Below are 19,635 nucleotides of genomic sequence, written 5' to 3' on the forward strand. Positions count from 1 at the left end.
TCTGTGCACAGCCACAGCACCCCAGCATGGTCACCTGTGCCCCACAAGACTCTATCAAGCCTGTTTCATCATGCCCAGAGAGGGAAAGTTACATTCCTCCACACACATCATTTAAATCTTGCCTTTCATAAAAACTCCCCTGAATTTCAGGAGGTCGTCAAACTAAGACCATTTTCTCTCACTCCTAAAGCAGCCACTCTTACTGCATCTAAAGACATTCTGCACCCTCTGAACAGAAATCAAAGATGCCAGGATAGCTGTGAAGAGAAAGGGACAGCTCTATGGTGGGTATGATGATTGTCTTCTTTTTAAAAAATGAATTATAATTTGAGAAACAAGGAATAAAACAAACCCTTAGTGGATACATTTTAACTGTAAAACATCCAGAGAATAAATGGAAGACCAGGAAGAATAGTGCACACATGTTAAGAATTCCACAAGCCAGTTCTAGAGTCACAGAGCCCACAAGTGCCTCTGTGCAAGCCCTCTAAGGAGGGCTTGCCCCCCCAAGTTTTGCTGTGTTGGAAAAGACAATTGAGCAAGAATATGACTGAGGTCTCAAATCAAGAGTAACACCATGAAGAAGAACTAGAAACACATGTTCTTTCACACAATGCAAGACCTAGGTCAAAGAAAATAATCTGACAAGAGGTTTAAAAGAAACAAAGGGATCTGCATCCTCACACAATATATGAGTAAACAGAGTATAATTGATGCATAATTAAATAGCAAAAGTCATTGCCGCAGGATGCTGTAGAAACTGAAAGCATAAGCAGATTCAGAAAAGGGTGTACAAGTTTCTGGTAGACAGACTTTGCTAGATGCAGTGGTCCAGGGACAGCTCTCAGTTCTTGAGGAGACAATTGCTGGGAATCAGAGGAAGCTGACTCGAGCCATGCTCTCCCTGTTACACCTGCAAGCATCAGCTGCTGGCCTCTGGCATAAAGGTAATCTGGGTTACATATTTGGTCTGGCCATTTTGATACCTTTATCATCTTTCTAACATCCTTCTTGCACAAGCTCACTGTAAGAAAATCTATCTTCACCTCTCTTCTTCCACCTCCTCCCTCCTGTAAACCACTCTCCCTTCAGTGATATGCTCCCACCCCAATGGTGCTGACAACTCCTACTGCCTGCTGGGTTTCCCATTCCCAGGCTCTTGGACACCCTGTGATTGCAGGCACTGTGTCCTCAGTCTAACACAGCACTGGTTCCAGCCCCAGGGGTGAGGATTCATCAGGGACCAACCATGCTAACTCTAGTGGGACCTGGAAAACAAACCACTTTCAGAGGCTCCTGAAAGAGCAGAGGCAGCACAAATGAGAGCTGATCCTTGTGTTAGAATAAGCAGTAATGGGTTTACCCAGGCTACGGGAGGATACTCTTGGGGCAGCAGCTTGGTTGTAGCTTGCTAGATGCAGCAGCTTTCCTTTTTGCATAAATCTTGACCCATGGCCTCCTGCTTTTTGCACATTACTCCACTGGTGCCCCTCTCTGCTGACATGAAGCCCTCTCTGTTATTTCCACCCCGAGCATCCAGCTCCAGTGATGTAGCTCAGGTTCTGCACCTCAGTCCTAACCCATGGCCTCTGCAGATCAACATGACAGGTCCCTAAGGAGAACTGACAGAAGGGATGGTGGCTCTCTATTGAGATGGTTTAGGGGGATATCTGAAATGTTGCAGCATTCAAAGAAAGCCTCCTCTGCTTTCTGCTCCCCTCCCACAAGGCTGAGCTAATCGAAGTGAAGAACATGATAAACTCTCTGCCCCGAGTCAGCTCTACAGTGACAGTTCACTAGAGATACGAGATCGCTCAGTGACATTAAAAATGTCAGCAAACACCGACCAGGCTTGACAGAAGGGATGCATTTGCAGGCTGGGGGGGCACAGGGCAAGGTAAAACTTCAGCAAACATGGTCAAGTGCACAGGCAGCTTTTCCCCCCTGCCACCATCTTCTCCACAGAAGGCTTTTTTACAGATCCCAAGACACTGTGGCCACCACTGCAGCAGTCAGATGTGGAGCTCACCACCACCTGAACGGCCAGATCAATCCAACAAGTTTTGCTTGAGGCAAAGTAATCATGACAGCTACTGGGGGCAATTTCTGTCTCCAGCTTGCCCAAGAGGCAGGTGTTGGAAATTGTGAAAGCTGCCTGCAGGCACAAAGTTCTCACTTCAACTGCTCCCACAGCACAGCGGTGAAAAGGGACGTTTATTGGCAAATGAACTCTGAGAAAGACTCTCTCTCCACTGCAGGAAGAATATCTGCTGAGCTCTGGAGCATCCCATGCTCTGACAGAGGAAGTCCAGACAAGGACTGTTTTTTTAAAATATATGAAACAAAGAGGACCTGAAGCTGTGTGTGCCTTGGCAGAGGAATCTGGAATGTATTTTGTTGCTACTGCAATTCACATAGCTACACAAACTTGTCTGTGTATAATCCTGCTTCAGCATTGTCTGGTAGTTGAAGCAGGAGCTCCCTAATTCAGACAGGTCCTCTTGTTACCACTGCTCATAAGCAAACACTCAAAGAAGATACAGCAGGTGCAGGTGGGGCCATCCTTCAGGAAACTGCTCTCTGTCATATGTCTCTGTTTTCTTGAGATCTGAAACATTCAAGTCTCTGCATTATCCATGACCTAGAAATCATCGGTTTCACACTGCAAGCCCCACCCACCTTCCAACACCTTCACTTACTTCCTGGATCAGGTCAGAGGCAGATTCAGCCTAGGAGGTATTTCTAAGTCAGCAATGTGCCAGAGGGAGGGGAAAAAGGGCCACCTGAGCTATGCAGGGACGAATGGAGGGGCTAGTTACCTGTCCACTCTCATCTGCCTCACACTAGGAGCTCATTCAATAGACACTGAGTCTCCACTGGCTCCATCTGCTTCAACAGAATTAGTTATCTAGGCAGGAAATTCTCTCTTGTGAAAACACACAGGCAGCTGCCCCACAAGCACCTGAAAGCACTTGCATGGCATAGAAAGATCACCACCCCAGGGTAAGAGCAAGTCCAGGAGAAACAGCTCTTAGCCACAAGACAGGAGAGGCCCCTGCTGCTCTCTGCAACATGGGTCACTTCCCAGAGGGACACCAGGTCTGTTCAGAGGATGTCAAGTATTACAGTGTCAGAAAAACTTCATTGTTTTTAAGGGACTAGAGGGGCTGGAAGAAGATCAACATTTCTCTCTCACATCCCCTTTCCTGAACAATCTGAAGGAGGTTGAAGCTTTACTTTCCAAGTAACACATCTGCAGAGGAGGACAACCCAACCCACATGCCCTCATCCTACATGCTCAGCATGTGACCCTTTCAGGGAGCTGGATAGGGGAATATTTCACTGTAACAACTTCCCTCCTGCTCCTGCCTTTAGCTCTGTGCTTGGGACTTCATGGATGCTTAGCAGTCCTCAGCTTAGTATCACAGTATTTGCTGACATGCAATACATGAATGCTCACCTTGAAGAAGAGACACTTGTCTGGACATCTACATAGTGAGGAATCCCAGCTCCTAACACATTGAATCCAGAAGCCTTGAACTATGGGAAAGTGCCCTAAGTCATTCCTCCTGAGGCCCAGAGGAGGAGCATGGCTGGATCAACCTACTTCTTAGCAAACATCACAGTACACAGGGATTTTTTTTTTGAGTATTATTATTCTGCAGCCATCAACCTGCTGGTTATATAGCTGCTATCCATTCACCGGAAGTTTAGTGAACTTCAAATGGCGATCATTAATGGTCACTGAACTGCAGAATGCCCCAATGTGCTTTCAGATTTCATTTACCAAGGACCAGCAATCAGCCAAAAGATTTGCTCTGACAGCAGGGAAATACAAGACCCTTTGACAAGTTCAGCCAGGAATGTGCTGCCAGCATCCCTTGTTAAGTTCATGTTCTACCCTATTTGACGGAACAGATCATGCAAATTGTCCTTCTGCGGCCGCTCAGCCTGTCACTCACGCTTCCATTTAAAACAATAAATAAATAAAAGAACAAAAGAAAAGCCTGCAAGAACAACGAGCTGTTTATAAGAAAATCTGCTTACTGAGACCCTTAATTACCAGGAAAAGGCACAGAAACCCAAATAAAGCACTAAATTGGATGGGGGAAGGGAATCTTACTCAACTAAAGGTTTAACCAGGAGGGCCACCCCAATTTCTCTTGTACACAGACCGCAGCCTCCTCTGTCACCCTGCTCCTGCTTGTAATCACACTTGTTCTTTTCTTCCCACTTATGGCATCACCATGTTTTTCTGTGCAGATGAAGCAGCTGCACCAGGAGTCCTTGTGGATGCACAGCATGCTGCTCCTTAACCACCCAGTGAAGGTGTGTAGCAAAAGACAAGGCACCAGACAGTACTCAGTCCAAGGCATTTTGCTTAGCAAAGAGATCACTGATCTCTTAGGTGGATGTGCTGCTGAGACAGCTCCCTTTCCCCATGCCACAAAGAGAAATGCTGATTTTTATATTGGAGTATTTCCACATTTATTAACTGGAATGACGGGAACCATGCTCTTAGGAGCCTTATGTGGCTGCAAAACAAAACAAAGTCAGCAATACTGGTGACAACACAACCTCCCCTGAAAAGGGGTCTCACAGTGTCCCAATATTATGCAGACATTGCACTGTGCCTGCCACAATGGGATTCTCCCCAGCTGCAGAACACATCCCATCAAGTACAGTAAGACTCTATTAGAGGAGATACAATAGGGAGCTGGAGGACTCGCTCAGCCCAGCTTCTGAGAAAATAACTCATTTCAATGCAAAACAGCAGTAGTTATTAGACACCTCCTTAAAGAGGAAAAGTGAAGGACAAGGGGAGGAGGGAGACAGGGAGATAGGGACCATGACAGTTTGCACAGAAGTACCTTTTTCAGATTAATCCACTGTTTGAAGTAATCAGCAACCGGCAGCCCTAAATATTGGCATTGTCCTGGTAACCTGTAAGAGAGAAGAGAGAGCAAGTTTGATTCAATCGGTGCCTTGACAACACAAACTCTGTTTTCTTAAGTGCATTTTGTTCAGAGATGGAAAAGACTCTCAAGTCTGCTGTAACATCATGCTGCACATCAGAAACACTATAGCTCTTGGCAAAAAAATCTCCTGAGAGTACAGCTTGGCTTAAGACTTACATACATCGAGGCACATCCAGGCTGCTGAAACCTTTTAGACGAAACATTTTGAACAGTTGTGTACTGAGCATCACTCAGCTCTTCTCCACACTGGCTAATACACAAACACGACTGGAGCATCCAGGCTCTCCTTGGCTAAGTAAACCTATCACAAATCCCTGTAAAACCATCCTGCTCTGCCAGCAGCTTACAGGGCAGACAGAAGGACTGACAATTCACCTGTCGTGCCCTGGTGCTTCTCCAGGCCTTTATGGTTAAAACATCAAAAGAGATATAAGGGAGGGAAGGAGGCACCAAAGCATTCATTTTTCAGACAGCAATGCTGTAGAGCTAAGAAAGAAGAGGCTGTTTTCCAAGCAGGTGCTTGGAAGAAGAGAGCAGATACAACTCTTAAGATACAAGGTGGTGCACACTGTCTCACTAGTGATGTGAGCACAGCAGCCAGAGCTGTGAGCACATGTATTGATTCTCTCCCTTCCTACAGGAAGCCGATGGAATAGGGCTCAAAACAAAACAGCACCAGTAAGGGAGGTGGATTGCACCTCAGGAAAGCTGCTTCTCCCTCACTGTGCTGATCCCAGTATGTTTGCAGGGGAGCAAGGATGTGTCCCTCAGTCGGGGAACGCTGAGTCGCAAATCGTGTGGCTGCAGCCAAGCCTGTGCAGGGACATGAGTTATGTGAGTATTTCCTGGCCACTTTGATCTGATCAAGAGTAATTGATGGATCTTGTTCATTCACATACTGCTGAGCATGCCTGGGGCACTGGTCACAGGATCTTTAAGTGAAGCAAAGGAACATCCCAAATAAATATGTCAACTAAATAAATGACTAAATTAGTGCTGTTTGTGCATGTTAAAAGTCACAACCCCAGAAATCAGCTTTTGCAAACAGAGAGGGTGGGGAATCTCCCAACTTCCTCAGGCACATGGAGGTTGTAGGAGGAGATTGTAGGGGAGGAGGAAGAGCTAGAAGTGCCAGCATCAGCTGCTCAAACATCTGAACACAGACCACCATGTCCAGGGCAAAGTCTTCTCTTGCTCTCCAAGGAGCAAAGAGTGAATAGTCCAGACTATTTAGATTCAAGACGGAAATACAGGAACAAGCTCTTGTGAGAAGTGAATACAAGGTAAACACCCCAAGGTGCACCATCAGTATCCCAGGCAGTACCTGAGTGGTCAGTCCAGCTTCAAACCCTTTGGTGAACAGGGAAACATCTCTCCAGACATTTCCCCAAGTAAGGAGATGAAGGAGCAACACAAGTAAGGAGATGAAGGAGCAACACAGAAACTGCACTTGCAGATAATGTGAGACCCAGGGTAGTGCAGTACCAGAGCAGTCTGGTCTTTGTGACTCCTCCATTTCTAGGCAAAGAAAAAGAAGGAAGCTGGAAAACATATCCAGAGGAATCTCCTATGAATATGTTGCCAACAGAGCCACACACACTGGGACCCACCTGTGTACTACTTATGCCCTGCTTAGGCTAAGAAAGTAATAGACTTTCTATGCCAAAGTCAAATGCCTGGTCCTGAGAAGATGTACATGTGATGATTCAGGACCGATCATTTAACTCATACAAACACATTTGAATAAGAATGTCCAGAAGAATCTCTTTGAAAGCAGGAAGGCTTCAAAAGAACGAGCCTGCAAGGAGCAGAGCCACAGCAATTTGCAGGGCAAGTAGTGCAAGTTGACAGCACAGTCCCATCCCTGGGCACAGCTCACCTGATGCCAATGTGCTGAAATAAAGCACCTGGAATCACTCTTCACATCTGCACACTGCCACACAAACAGCAGCCTGGCCCATGCACTTTACAGTCGTTACACAGATGTCCATGACGTCCCTTAGTCGAACAGAGCCAACCAGCCCCAAGCAGCATGCTGAGAAAGCTCTTTCTCCAGGAAAGCTGCTTTTTGCTGGTGCCCAAATCAAGAATCACAAGAAAAGGAACCATCTAAAACAAACAACTGGTCCCAATATAGGCACTTGATTAGCTCAACCTCTTTCAGTCTGCTCACATTTAGCTAGAGGAGATGATAACAGAAGTTAGCAAAAGGTATGTTACAAAAAATTAGTTTCTCCTCCAAACCCAAGAGGCTTTCATTAATACAGGTCTCAGCCTAGCTCCAGTTAGAAGAAAAATTATCCATTTACCTAACTTCTGGATAGGGCCCAGAAGAAGTGAGAGCAGCATTGTTCTTGTTAGCCACAGGAATTGACAGCAAACCACCTACTGCAACGAATGACATCTAAAGCACTGCCATCCCTGTGGGACCAAAAGGCCCAGCAAACTGGACAGTCTGGTTCTATTTTCACCCTGAGACTGATGGCAGTGTGCCCTGGGCGCTGGACAGTGGGTCTTTAATTGGAGAAAATAAATGCTCCAAATAAATATGTCAACTAAATAAATGACACATTTTTGCAAACAAGTAACAACCCCAGAAACTGCCTGTGAAGCTGTGTGACCTCAGGACATTCCCCCTCCCCCTCCAAGCTTGTGCTCCCCTCATTTCTTGTCAGCAGCAGAGGGGCTTCAAGTTTTTCAAGCACCAGGAGACCAACATTCACGCTATAACCCGGCGAGCTGTCAGCAGCACAGACCAAAACATAAGTCTATCCCTGAGCTGAGGAAAGAGGCAGTCCTGGTGGCACTGGGGTCACAGCCACTGAGCAAGGATTAGAAAAAGATTGTTATATGGGTATGGTTTAGTCTGAGGATACAGCACTCCTGGCACAGGGATCCAGGGGCTTTCACTGCACAGGACCCAGGTTTCCCAGTACCTACGGGGAGGAAAATACCCCCTAAAAATCTTTTCCCCAGCTCCAAGTCTGTCACCTGCAGTAGTCCCCCCGACTCTTCAGCCTGGTGACCAGGCAGGAGTTTCTCTATCGCCTTTTCCAGGCTGGACTGAATAAGGCACATCTGTGGCTGTCCTGGGGAACAGAAGTACCATGGGCTGTAAGGAAGTATGTCTATTTATCAGAGCCAGCATTCATTTCAGCATTCACTTATTTGAAAAATAAGCTTTTATGCTCAGTCTGGCTTCTTGCTCTCGCCAAAGCAAAACCTGCTCACTGAGGGCAGCTTTGCTTTAGCAGAGAGCTCAGGATTTGGTCCTCCCTCAGGTAAGGGAGAAATGATGGCACATTTTGCTGCTTTCAACATCCCATGATCTTTCCAGTTTTTGAATGAGGTCTAAGTGGCTTCCCAAACACTGAAGCTCTCACTCCTTGGGAAGAAAACTGGCTTTCAAAAACCACCCCATCAGCCACACTGCATTCAATATAGAGAAACTTGAAAATGGCTGTGGGATTTTCCGGCCTCCAATGCAGCTCTGATGTTCTGTCCTCCCAGAAGCAGAGATGGCAGCGCATAACTTCTGCCTGCTCCCAAAATGCAGATCACCTTTGCTCAGAAGAGCAAGTGACATCAGGTAGCACACTCTCCTCCACCAGCTAAGCAAGACTAAGTCCTTCTTAGGCCATGGTCAACAGTGGCAACTCTGCACCATTTTCAGAGAGCTTTCACCACCCCAGGCTCAGATTTCTATCCAGCCCTGCTTCACCACTCTGCAGGGTAAATGGAGCCTGGAGATGAACAGGATGCAAATAGGAGGTGAGGTGACATGGCTGCATTTCTGCTGTTGAAGCCAGCTCTCTCCAAGGCAGCAAGAAGCGCACAGCTCGGCGGTGATAAACGGCCTTGCTTTAGTTATCACTTTCCTTAAGTTAAGGAGAGCAGCCTGGTGATGGATGGGCTGGAATTCGGTTATCAGGGAAGGCTGTCAGCCAGAGTTGCCTATCTCCACACACATTTAGCAGGGCGTCATTATGCGATGGCATGGAGTTAAAATATGACCAAGGGTACTGAAAGAAAAAGAACAAGATTAAAAAAAAAAAAGAGGCAAATTGAGCAACAATAAAGGAGCATGAGGCAAGAACGTTATCATACTAGTGACACCTTTTATCTCAGTCTGGTTAGCTAAAGCAGGGCACAAATTGGTCCTTCCTCCACTATTGTATCCTCTTGTACAAACAGAGGGAGATAAAATGTGTCACCGGTGTGATAGCATATCAATTTAACCCTAATTATCTAGAGGGTCAAACGAAGAAATAGGGGTTTCTCCTTTCAACAGGTCCCTCCATCTCTGCTCAGAGCCAACACATTAATATGGAAGGGGGAGGGGCAGCCATAATTGATTTCCGTCACTCAGGTGGTTCTGGCGTATAAAAAATTAATGCTTGATTCTCCCAACTAATCAGAGCTGGTTAACGTCCATCTGCTTCTGGGTTCAGGATGTCAGGAGACAAAGAAATTGGGCCACTTGCTACACACAGGGTGTATTGATATCGAGGCAGTTAAAAGAAAAGTTCCTCTATGGGAAGATAAAGGGATATTAAATCTTGGGGTTTATAGACCTGATCTTAACCTTCCAAAAAAATCCATTCCCTGGAGACCTTACATTGTAAGAGATGCAGAAAATTTTAATTGTGTCCTGGCCAACACTTGTGCATTGGGCTGCAAAGGAGAGCACTGGCAGGCTCCAGCCCTGGAAATCCTTCACTAATGAAGGAAGCTGCTTGGATGCTGAAGCACTCAACAGCACCATGGTCAAAGAGAGGAACTGTCAAACCACCTCAGCTGGGCTCCTTGTTCAAAGCAAGGCTGGTCAACACTCTGGACCACACAGCTCAGAGGTGCTCCTCTGTTTTGATGTAGAGTGGCATGTCTGCCCAGCCAAGAGGAAAGCTGAGGTGTCCTCTACCAACAGCACAAGCCAGCAAGGGAATAACATCCTATGCTAAGGCACCTGAACTGATTTAGCAGAGAAATGGCACTGCAACAGGCAAAGCTGCACCTGTCTGCACTTAACCTGCACTTACATGAGATGGGGCCAAGCTAGGAATTCAAAGCAGTTTAGGTAGATCCATATACTCCCAAAGAGGCAGCTGCAGACTGCTGAAACCAGTGCCAAACCAGGAGGCCTCTGCCAGGGTGATGTCACAGGACCCACACACAGTAGAGTGGCCCACGCACAAAGAACAGCCCAAACCACACCACAGCCTACAAAAACTGAAGCATGCTGACATACACCTCCACAAAAATCCCCAAACCCCAAATCCCTCATCCCAGTAATTCAGGTTAGACTGGGGCAACTTTCCTGTGTATCTGAAAGCTTTGACAGGGAGGTGTCTCTTCCTCAGTGCTGGAGTCACTTTGGCCACTCAGTGCAAACATGCTTCCGTCCAAAACGAAGTACAAACCCTGTGCCAGACCTCTGGCTCTCCACTCACAACTTCTCAGCCCCATAGACCAGCCAAGAGGCCAGAGGAGCCCACCTGCTCTTGCTTTCCACCAGATAAGCCCTCACCAAGCACACACAGTACCATCTCTCTCTGCCCCCCATCAGTGCCAGAGAAACCACACCTGCATGGCTGTTCTTAAAATTCACAAGCAGTAGCTGTGGAAAGACAGCACATCTGGAGAGGGTGTGAAAAGCCCTGGGCTTTCACAGAAACCCTGAGACAGGTCCCACCTCCCTCCCTCTTTGCTTTCCTTCCACCCTTTCAGCTCTCTCAACCACCCCCAGACTTGTCACAGTGCAACAAGCCTATGAGCCACATATCAGCTTTAAATATCAGCGTGCATGAAGCAGGGACATGAGAGCAGGGAAGTGGGAACAGACAGAGCAAGCCTCCATCGCCTGTCAGGTAACACTAATGAATTTCAACACCAGCAGCCATTGCCTCAGACGGGCTGGTGAGAGGAGACAGAGTTACACAGAGAAGCCTTTGCAGGAGCAGCCTGCCTTTTTTCAAAGCCCCCTCTGTTAATAAATGTCATTGTAGAGCAGGCTGCAGCAGTCCTGAAGCCAGGACAGCGTGGGCTGGGGGAGAGACAGGCAAATGACAGCACTCAGGATGCCTGGGCAGCACAGCCTTTTCTTCTACTGCTTCCCCAGACAAGAGCCAGGAAAAGGAAGAAGACGGGTCATTGCTATTGGCATAAAGTTGTCTTCCATTAAGGCCCCAGTACCCAAATAACAAACCTCCACAAGGAGCCACAAGTGCAACCCCAACACCCTCCAGTCCTGTTCACTGGGATGGATGGATGGATGGATGGATGGATGGATGGATGGATGGATGGATGGATGGATGGATGGATGGATGGATGCATGGATGGATGGATGGATGGATGGATGGATGGATGGATGGATGGATGGATGGATGGATGGATGGAGGCTCTACAGCAACCAGTCCTGGAATGGGCAGAGGGATGCAGAGACATCCAGACACACTGCCTGCACTCCTGACAGCAGCAAAGGGTTACACAGCAGTCAGTCCCTTTGCTAACACAAATGCATTCCCGAGGCAGCACAGGGAGAAGCATCCAGCACAGGGCACTGTATGGCAACCGCACCGATGCACAACATGAAGGTCAATGCAAGTCTTCTTTACAAATGTCAACCTGTCATCTCTGGATATTAATGAGGGCTGACCAGCAGCTAAAATGCATCCATGCTCCATTAGTAATAAGAGAGACACAATGCAGGAGAAGAGCACACACCACGGCACATCCAGGCACCAGTGGTTCTGCAGGGCCTGAGGAGGTGTGGTGATGCACAACATAACTTAGGCCACTCCAGATGCCCAGGAAGGAAAGCAGTTGCCACACAAACCCCTTCATTGAAGTGTGTGTTATCTTTTCCCATCAACCTTTAATTGGATTAGTGTAATGAGGCCAAAAACACAGGCTAAGCAGCAAGGCTAATACCTGGCACTTCCAGATCTTTTCTTTTGCTGTGATGCCAATTCTGGACAGACCTGCATTCTCTCTCTACCAGACAAATTCCTGCCTAGGAAGCCTAAAAGGCAAACTGCAAGCCTTAACAATCAAGACTCATAGCAGCATTGGCTGAAATATCTCAACACCCATGATATGCTAACAGTGTGATCCCTATTGTCTAAATTTTTGCTGGGCATTAAGAAATTTGAGAGAACCTCAAGATCCTTGCTTTCCAAGCCACTAGCTGGTGAATGGAAAAGGGTGTTAGCCTCTTGCAGCCAGAGCAATGTATACACTAGGGACATAATTCTGCCACAAAAAGCACATAGGGCAAGTGGCTCGTTGTGACTTGCTCGTCCTGCAAAGCACTGTGTGCCTTCCACTGCCATCAACCTTAATGAAACATGAAGGCATTTAACACCAAGCGAGATCTGGCCCTTTTATGGGTATCTGTCTGTGCATCAGCAAGATGCTGGCAGAGATGCTATCTCAACATTAAAAGCAAGGCTGTAACACAGCAGGTATTCAGCCTCCAACAGAAGATGTTCATCAACAATTGCACACACATGATGCTACAATAAATCTATGTGCTACTTCTTAACAGCTTCTCTTAAAAAGATTCATAGCTCTATTTACTGGGCCTGATTCCGCTGCTAGGCATGTGGGAGTAAATCTAGAGTAACTCTACCTGGAGTTTGTAAACAGCCAGGAATAGTAGGATCAGAACTGAGCTTCTTGATTTTTAAATAAGTACTTAATTACCATGCGGGAAACCAGAGCTTGCTGGCTCCATGGTTCAGCTGAGATTAGAAGCGCAGCAGGAGGAAGGTTTGCACTACTCCAGACTGGTGGAGAGGTAGAGCAAATGCTCTCACCATCCCTTCCAGACATGGAGAACAACTAGGTGGACTTCCCTTTGACATCAGAAATGCATGACATTACTCCCAAGAAAAGAGAAATTGCAGTCTCCAAGGCTGAGGTTGCCTCCCCAGCCTTGGAACCTGATCCTATGAAAAACCCCTACAAACAGATTTTCACACATAACCTTGGTGTGGGAGTCTGTCTGCTTGCTGAACATGACATTGTACAGCATCTTATGAAGAGAAGTATCAAAAATTGTATACTGTGTTCTCAGTGAAAGTCATGCATCACAACCGCAGGCTGCAGCAGGTGAATGTCCAATCTGTCATCAGGAAAAACTCTTTATTACCATGCAGGTAATAAAGCTCTGGAAGGGACTGGTGGCAAAATCTCCTCCCTTGGAAACATTCAAACCCACCTGGAGAAGACCCAGAGCAACCCAATCTAAGTTTGAAGTTAGCTCTACTTTGAACAGGTGGCTGGATTAGAAATCTCTATTTAAATTATTCTGTGAATCATGCTGCAGTAGAACTTGATTACACATAGCATGTGTCCTTTCTCTGTCTATACAGTCTCTTAATAAGCTTTTCATACAGACACTAATGTAGTAATTGCCTGGTTCTCTGCATACCAGCTGCTTTAAGAGGGAGCATTCAGACTCCTGCTGCAGAACACTGTAAAAAGGATGTACCCATCGTGTCTAAGCCCCCTTAAAACCAAAACATGCACAGAAACTAAGCTAAAATTAAATATTATTCTCCTCCCACTGTACAAATCCCATTGCAGAAGTATTTCTCCCCATCAAAACTGAAACACAAGACCTAGAGCCAAGGTGCTCCTCTAAACTAAGGAGACATGTCCTGTGCCAGACCTTCCTTAGATCTGCTCTCCGACAGGCAGGAGGAAACCTTGCCTCTTCAAGCCTTGTCTGTCCAGACCATTTAGTGAATAAACTCTTCAGGACAAGGGCTTCTCTGCTATGAGTCATAAGCTGTTTAGTGCCTAATGGTAAAGCCTATAGACGCTTAACATAATACAATCATCTCACTTAAAGGCCATTAGTCTCCAGCCTAAACAGCACTTTTCCAGTCGCAGTGGGGACCTGCCAGCCCAGGAAGGCAGGATAAGGGACGTGGGTGGTCAGTCAGGTCACAGGACTTGCAGACACCTGACATGAAACCCCAAGCAGGACAGAGCCTGGCCAGAAGGCGCGGGGGAAAGCTATGGCAGCTCTAGCGATCAAAAGTTTTGTCTTTTGTGCTTTCTTGAATCACTCGAATCAGCTGAAAACCTGTCTGCCAGGTCTGTCTCCATCTTCAGCCATGGCTGTACTACTTGCAAGGGGAAGAGCCCCTCAACCACAGAGGGAGCCTCCAGCCTTCTGCATCACCTCTCTTTCCACTCACTGAAGCAGACCATTTATCTATAAGAAAAAATGCCACTCTGTTCTGTGACCCTGTTTGAACCCCGCTTCTTTCCTGGCATCATCTCTGTCTTCTTATGGTATCACATCACCCAGGTCCATTCTCTCAACTGACTTCTGAGATTGCTTCTTCTTCCCACTCCCCACCAAAGGGAAGAGAGAAATCCTAACAGGAGCCAGTGGGATGGGATAAATTGCCTTCCTGCCCCCTCTGATGATACACAACCCGAAACTGCACACAGCAGCTTCATGGGCCCTCTTGCTGTCAGCACTGGGGAGACTGGCACGGTGGGTAACAGGGTCTGAGCACAGGTTTCTGTGCAAATTACACATGCACAGGGGAAAACAAGTTTGTGTTTTCCTTGTGGGGAAGAGACCGCTCCCACCTCCAAGCACAAGCTGCCATTAGTATTTGCTTCGCCGGAGAGAAGGAGCAGCGAATCCTCCAGAGCAAAGGACAAGTGCAGCAATTAGGATGCAGGGGCTGCAGGAGCTGTTTAACAGCACGACCCAGAGGTCAGTGCCGCCGACTCCCAGCCCTGCATAAATATTGTATGAGCCGGGGAGAGGGGCTGTTACGGCCACCCTCAGCGCCAGCCCTCCCCCATCCATCGCCACTCTGCATCCAGCTAGATATGCCAGCAACATTATTTACAGATGTGACAGTCAGGAAAATCACTTTAGTAACTCAGGGAATGGGAATGAAGACTGCACAGTAGAGCAGGCGCCTGGGAGCAGGCTCCTATCCGCACCTTCTGCCTCCCCTTACAGCCCTGCCAAACGGCACAGCCTGTTCTCACACTGGTGCAAGAAACACCAGCAGGAACAGGGAGGGGAGGCTGTGAGCTCCCCCTCAAAGCTTGCCCAGGGGTTTGATTATCAATGCTGCTGAAGGACACTCCAGCCAGCAGCTGCCTTCCAGTTTCCTATCAGTATCTCTGCTAGACCCGCCCTTTGGAGGGAGCTTTATATCAATATAATGAGAGGCTTTAGAGGGAGCTTCCCTCAGACTCTGTGCAGACCTGCAGAAGGGTCTCCACTCCAACACAGCCACAGGGGCTCATCCCTGCAGAAATTCCCCCAGATGCTCTATTTGGTACCAGCCACCTTCCTCACATGTGACCTGTTCACTCCTTATTCCCTGAAGGATTGTCTTCACCTGCAGCTTCAGTCACACTGAATGGCACCACCTCTACTGTATCCTCATTCTTCTGCCCACTTTTTTTGCTAGACATGCCAGGTAACTGCACATTTGCTGTGATGCTCTGCACAAATACAAACCTATCTCAGATTCACCGAGACTGAAGGTTCCTGAGGACAAGGACATGGGCCATTCTCCAAATGTACCAGCAGCCCATGAATTCCTAGGGGCATGCTGGTAATAAAGATTACTGCCCAGGGCAACACATGAGAGCTGCAATATGGAAAACACAGCTTGGATGTGCTTCTGCCCATGATACCTCTCCAGGATTTTTGTCATTGTTCTGTGTCTGGTTGCTGAATCCAAGGAAGGCAGAAGCGCTGTCTTACCATTAGCAGTTTTTCTAAACTCACTGTGCAATTAATGGGCTTAATTATTGATGGCAAAGGCAGGGAAGGGAGGAAAGAAAGAGCCAACGAGGAAGGAATGATGTGGGGGTGGCAGGCGCCAAAGGTCTCCCAAGATCTTCCCTCAGCCCAGAGCACAGAAAGAGCCCCTAGCCGCTCTGCTGCTCCCACGGCCCTGCTCTAATGCTCCCTGACATGCCTCTGAAGACAGCGAGCTGTTTGCAGTCACCACCGTGATTTGTTAGTAATTATTTTCACGGTGTCACATTGCTGTCACTCTCTTAACAAAGAGACAGGCAGCCCGAGGCTGCCTGCAAGAAAGAACCAACAGAGAAAAGCAATTGTCAGGCACCCAGGGATCCTCTTTGCTTCCTGGGTTTCACAACCAGAGCCCTTACCAGCTTCTGAAGCAACTTCTGAGGAGAAGTGGCAAGTCAGAACCATCTCCCACCCTGGTCACAGGAAGAGGAATTAATTACTTAGCCCCTTCTCAATTTCACCTTACCTGTAAATCCAGTGCAAGACCCAGGTGCTTAAAGCCCCTTAAGCCAGCAATTTGCTTCAGGCCTGCAGCAAACGCAAAACAACTTTGGCAATTGATGACTTTTAGCGCTTTCCTTGCAAGTCCCAATTTCTTTTTATGTGGTCTTGCCATTAGAACCAAACACAGCAATCCTGATGACAAACCCCTGCCTAAGTCTATCATCCTCACACATTAACCCTCCAGACTGTTCACATGTGCTCTTCCTACACCAGACTCATTAATTCCAACACACTGCTGTGCTCCACATGGCAGTAACATTTCACTTGGCATTTCACAATGCCAGGGGACCTCAGCAGCTTCCTCACACCTGAAATACACAGTCTAATGGCTTGCTGCCTCTGTTTTCTCATACACAGCACAGTGACTTGACAAAGAACTTCCCTGCTTGAATCACCTCCAGTCCATCCATCCATCCAGCCTTTGGCTGACCTGTCAGTCAGTCCAAGGTAATCACTCTTTTCCCAGTAAACATGGTGCTTGCTTGGGCCCCCAAGGAATGGAGGATACTTTGGCACCCGAAGTGTCACACAAAATAAGGATATAGAGATGAAAGACTGAGACACCTGGCCAGACAACCTTTAAGGCACTCTTGAGCTTTGTGCAGAAATCAAGTGAACCTCCTCCACAGCAATTCCAAGTCTGAACTACTCCCAGCGTAACTGTTCTTCCTGTGCCTGCTTACTGATGGTGCACAAGGGTCAGTCTCTGCAGCCGTGGGGAAACCTGGGTACTAATTCACCCTCTTAGCATAGAGAGAGTTTGGAAATATTAAGCCTCACAGTCTAAGGAAAACCTTCCTGCAATTAACTGCATGGAAGAGCTCTGACTCAGAGGGCAGCCCCTTTTCAGGGGTCCTTTTAATAACCAAGAAATGGCATATACATGCTGTGAAGAATTAGGATCACCATTGGGAAGCTAAATGGTCCATAAAATGTAAAAGTTCTCTTCAGAGCTGGGAGCATTGTGAGCTGGAGGAGAGGTCTTGGCAACCCCCCACCAGCCTCTTCCATCGACCCGGTTTGCAGGGACAGACATGACTCCAGGCAGGGATGAGGAACTGAATGCAGCCGGTGCCCAGGCACCTTGGGCATGCTGGCTGACAGTCAACACCGAGCCCTGGTTCAACACTCACATGGAAAAACGGAAACACGGAAATTAGAGATGACCAAGAGGCACCTACAGAGGAAAAACAAAGGGTGTCCAGGGTGCCAAGCAGAGAGGAGGAGAAATCCTTTTGCTCCAAGAGAGGCAAAGCTGGTAGGACCAAGGCAGGATGAAGTCCTGAGCAGTATGAGCTTCCCAGACACAACCCTGCCAGGACATCGCCTTGCTTCCTCTGTCTTCTTCCCACAGACTTCTCTATTCTGCTTTCTTCTACTACCACCTCCATATGCCTCACATCATTGCTAACACCTGGTCCACATCAGTGTCTGAGCACATGACACTGCCTTTGGGGTGCCAGGCTGCCGACGGCAGCACCTGGGCCAAACATGGAAAAAGGTGACTCCCACATGAAATGGACTCAGCTCAAAAAGTTAGCCTGCAGCTCCGGTGTCCTCCCAAGTCCTGCATGCACCCCATCATCCACTCCTGGGGATACAGTGTCACTGGACACGGCACAGGAGAATATGCTGGAGGGAAAATACCAGGGATGACCTCAAGATGGCCCAGTAGGTCTTTGCCAGCCAGGAGCTTCAGGAGGAAAGGGACTGAACCCATCCAGGAAAATGGCTCCCAACAGGCAACAAACATCCCAACAAAATAAAACATTTTCAAGAAAGCTATAGACTCACACAGCAGAGCAAGTGAAACAGGAAGGATGCTGCTCCCAGGCTGGCAGTATTCTTCAAGCAGAGCTCTCTAGGCAAAAGAAGCCATAAGCACATCTCTCCCAGCCAAGCCACTGAGAGGGCAGCACTGGCGCCAACACGCAACTGCTTTGCTTCAGCTGCAAAGTAAGAAGAGCTGGGATCCAAAGGAAGACAGCTGACATTTCAGACCCAGCATTAAACACTATGGCTGTCTAACACTAGAAAAATTAATCTATTTTAAGAGAAAACAAACACTTTGTGGAGCTAATCCTGTTTTTCACACATGCCATGAACAACAAAATTCAGATGGCAAACAGCCCTTCAGTGATTGTCCTCTGCAGTCCCAAGCCAACCAGCTTTTCAATTCCCCAAGGCATAGAATCACCACAATTCTGAACTGCTATTAGAGGGCTCTCATATAGACAGAGGCTAGGTACCCATTTACCAAGTACCCATTACAGATCCATTGATTTTGAAACCATTTTGCCTGAATTCACTAAAACCCTGGACACAGAATTCACACTAGTGATTCCTGGTGCAGAGGGAATTATGGTTCCCTACTCTGTGAGCAGATGACATTGAGACCATTGATTTACATCCAGTTCAGTGTGACTGTTTTCAAACAGCTTGAGTTAAGTTACCCAGGGGTAGAAAAAACTACCTTCTCCACTTATTACTCCATCCCAAAGGTTCAGTGCTGGAAATAAAGTACATGATGCAATGCCTGCCTCATTCTCCCCTAGACTGCAAATTTATTTGTAAGTTTCTCCAGACTCTTTTCACACTGCTTCCAACTTCTTTGGTCTTAATTCCCAGGTAGAAGAGTCCTGCTCCCCAGAGTGCACCGAGCACCACAGCTCAGTAAATCTGTAGCCACTACAGCCCTGATATGACAAATGTCTTTGCTATCATGTGCCAGATAAGGAACAGACCTGAAGGTGACAGTCCATTGCATGATGATCCCTATGCAAAGATTTAATGGCCAAAGCTTAACCCAAAGACATTCCCAGACATCTAGGACAATGTAACTTGCAGAAGCCCAAGCAACCAATAATTTCAAATAAAGACAAGAACAGGAGTCAGCCAGGGTAACTGGTACATAGGGATAACAAAGTCAAGTCTGGTATATTCGTTTTAAGTAAGAGTGTACAGAGGGGGAATCTTAAAATCCTTTTTTTTTTTTTTTTTTTTTTTTTTGCATAAGTGATATCATTTTCTTTAAAAACAAAAATCTGGACTGCAGGGTCGCAGAAGTGAATGGGGTCAGTGCTTTTCCCTGTAAGTGCTCACAAGGCTCCCTTGCTTAGCTCTGGCAAAGCACTTTAGGATGTAATTACATGAACAACTCCATCAGCAAAGCTGACTCAAAAGGTTCCTGACCCTGGATATTCAGTCCCATCCCTTCACTGTAGTTCACACCACACTCTTTGTTCAGCCAATGTAACCATGTGAAGAGATACAGCATAGCCTTGTTCAGCAAAATGATCCCCACTAAAAAAACACCACCAAGCTAATCTAAAGATCTTA

General features: G+C 47.2%; 1 protein-coding gene across 6 annotated transcripts in view; it reads right to left on the reverse strand.

Moving 5' to 3' along the window:
• Positions 1-19,635, reverse strand: part of ERI3 (ERI1 exoribonuclease family member 3) — a 128,272-nt gene that overhangs the window by 71,736 nt on the left and 36,901 nt on the right. For all 6 annotated transcript variants that reach the window (XM_064428674.1, XM_064428677.1, XM_064428675.1 and 3 more), the window contains exon 6: positions 4,872-4,944. In XM_064428674.1, the coding sequence (XP_064284744.1) occupies positions 4,872-4,944 (73 nt within the window). The remainder of the gene's footprint in view (positions 1-4,871; positions 4,945-19,635) is intronic.

Source organism: Passer domesticus, chromosome 7 (genome assembly GCF_036417665.1).
Source record: "Passer domesticus isolate bPasDom1 chromosome 7, bPasDom1.hap1, whole genome shotgun sequence".
In the NCBI taxonomy this organism is placed as follows: Eukaryota; Metazoa; Chordata; class Aves; order Passeriformes; family Passeridae; genus Passer; species Passer domesticus.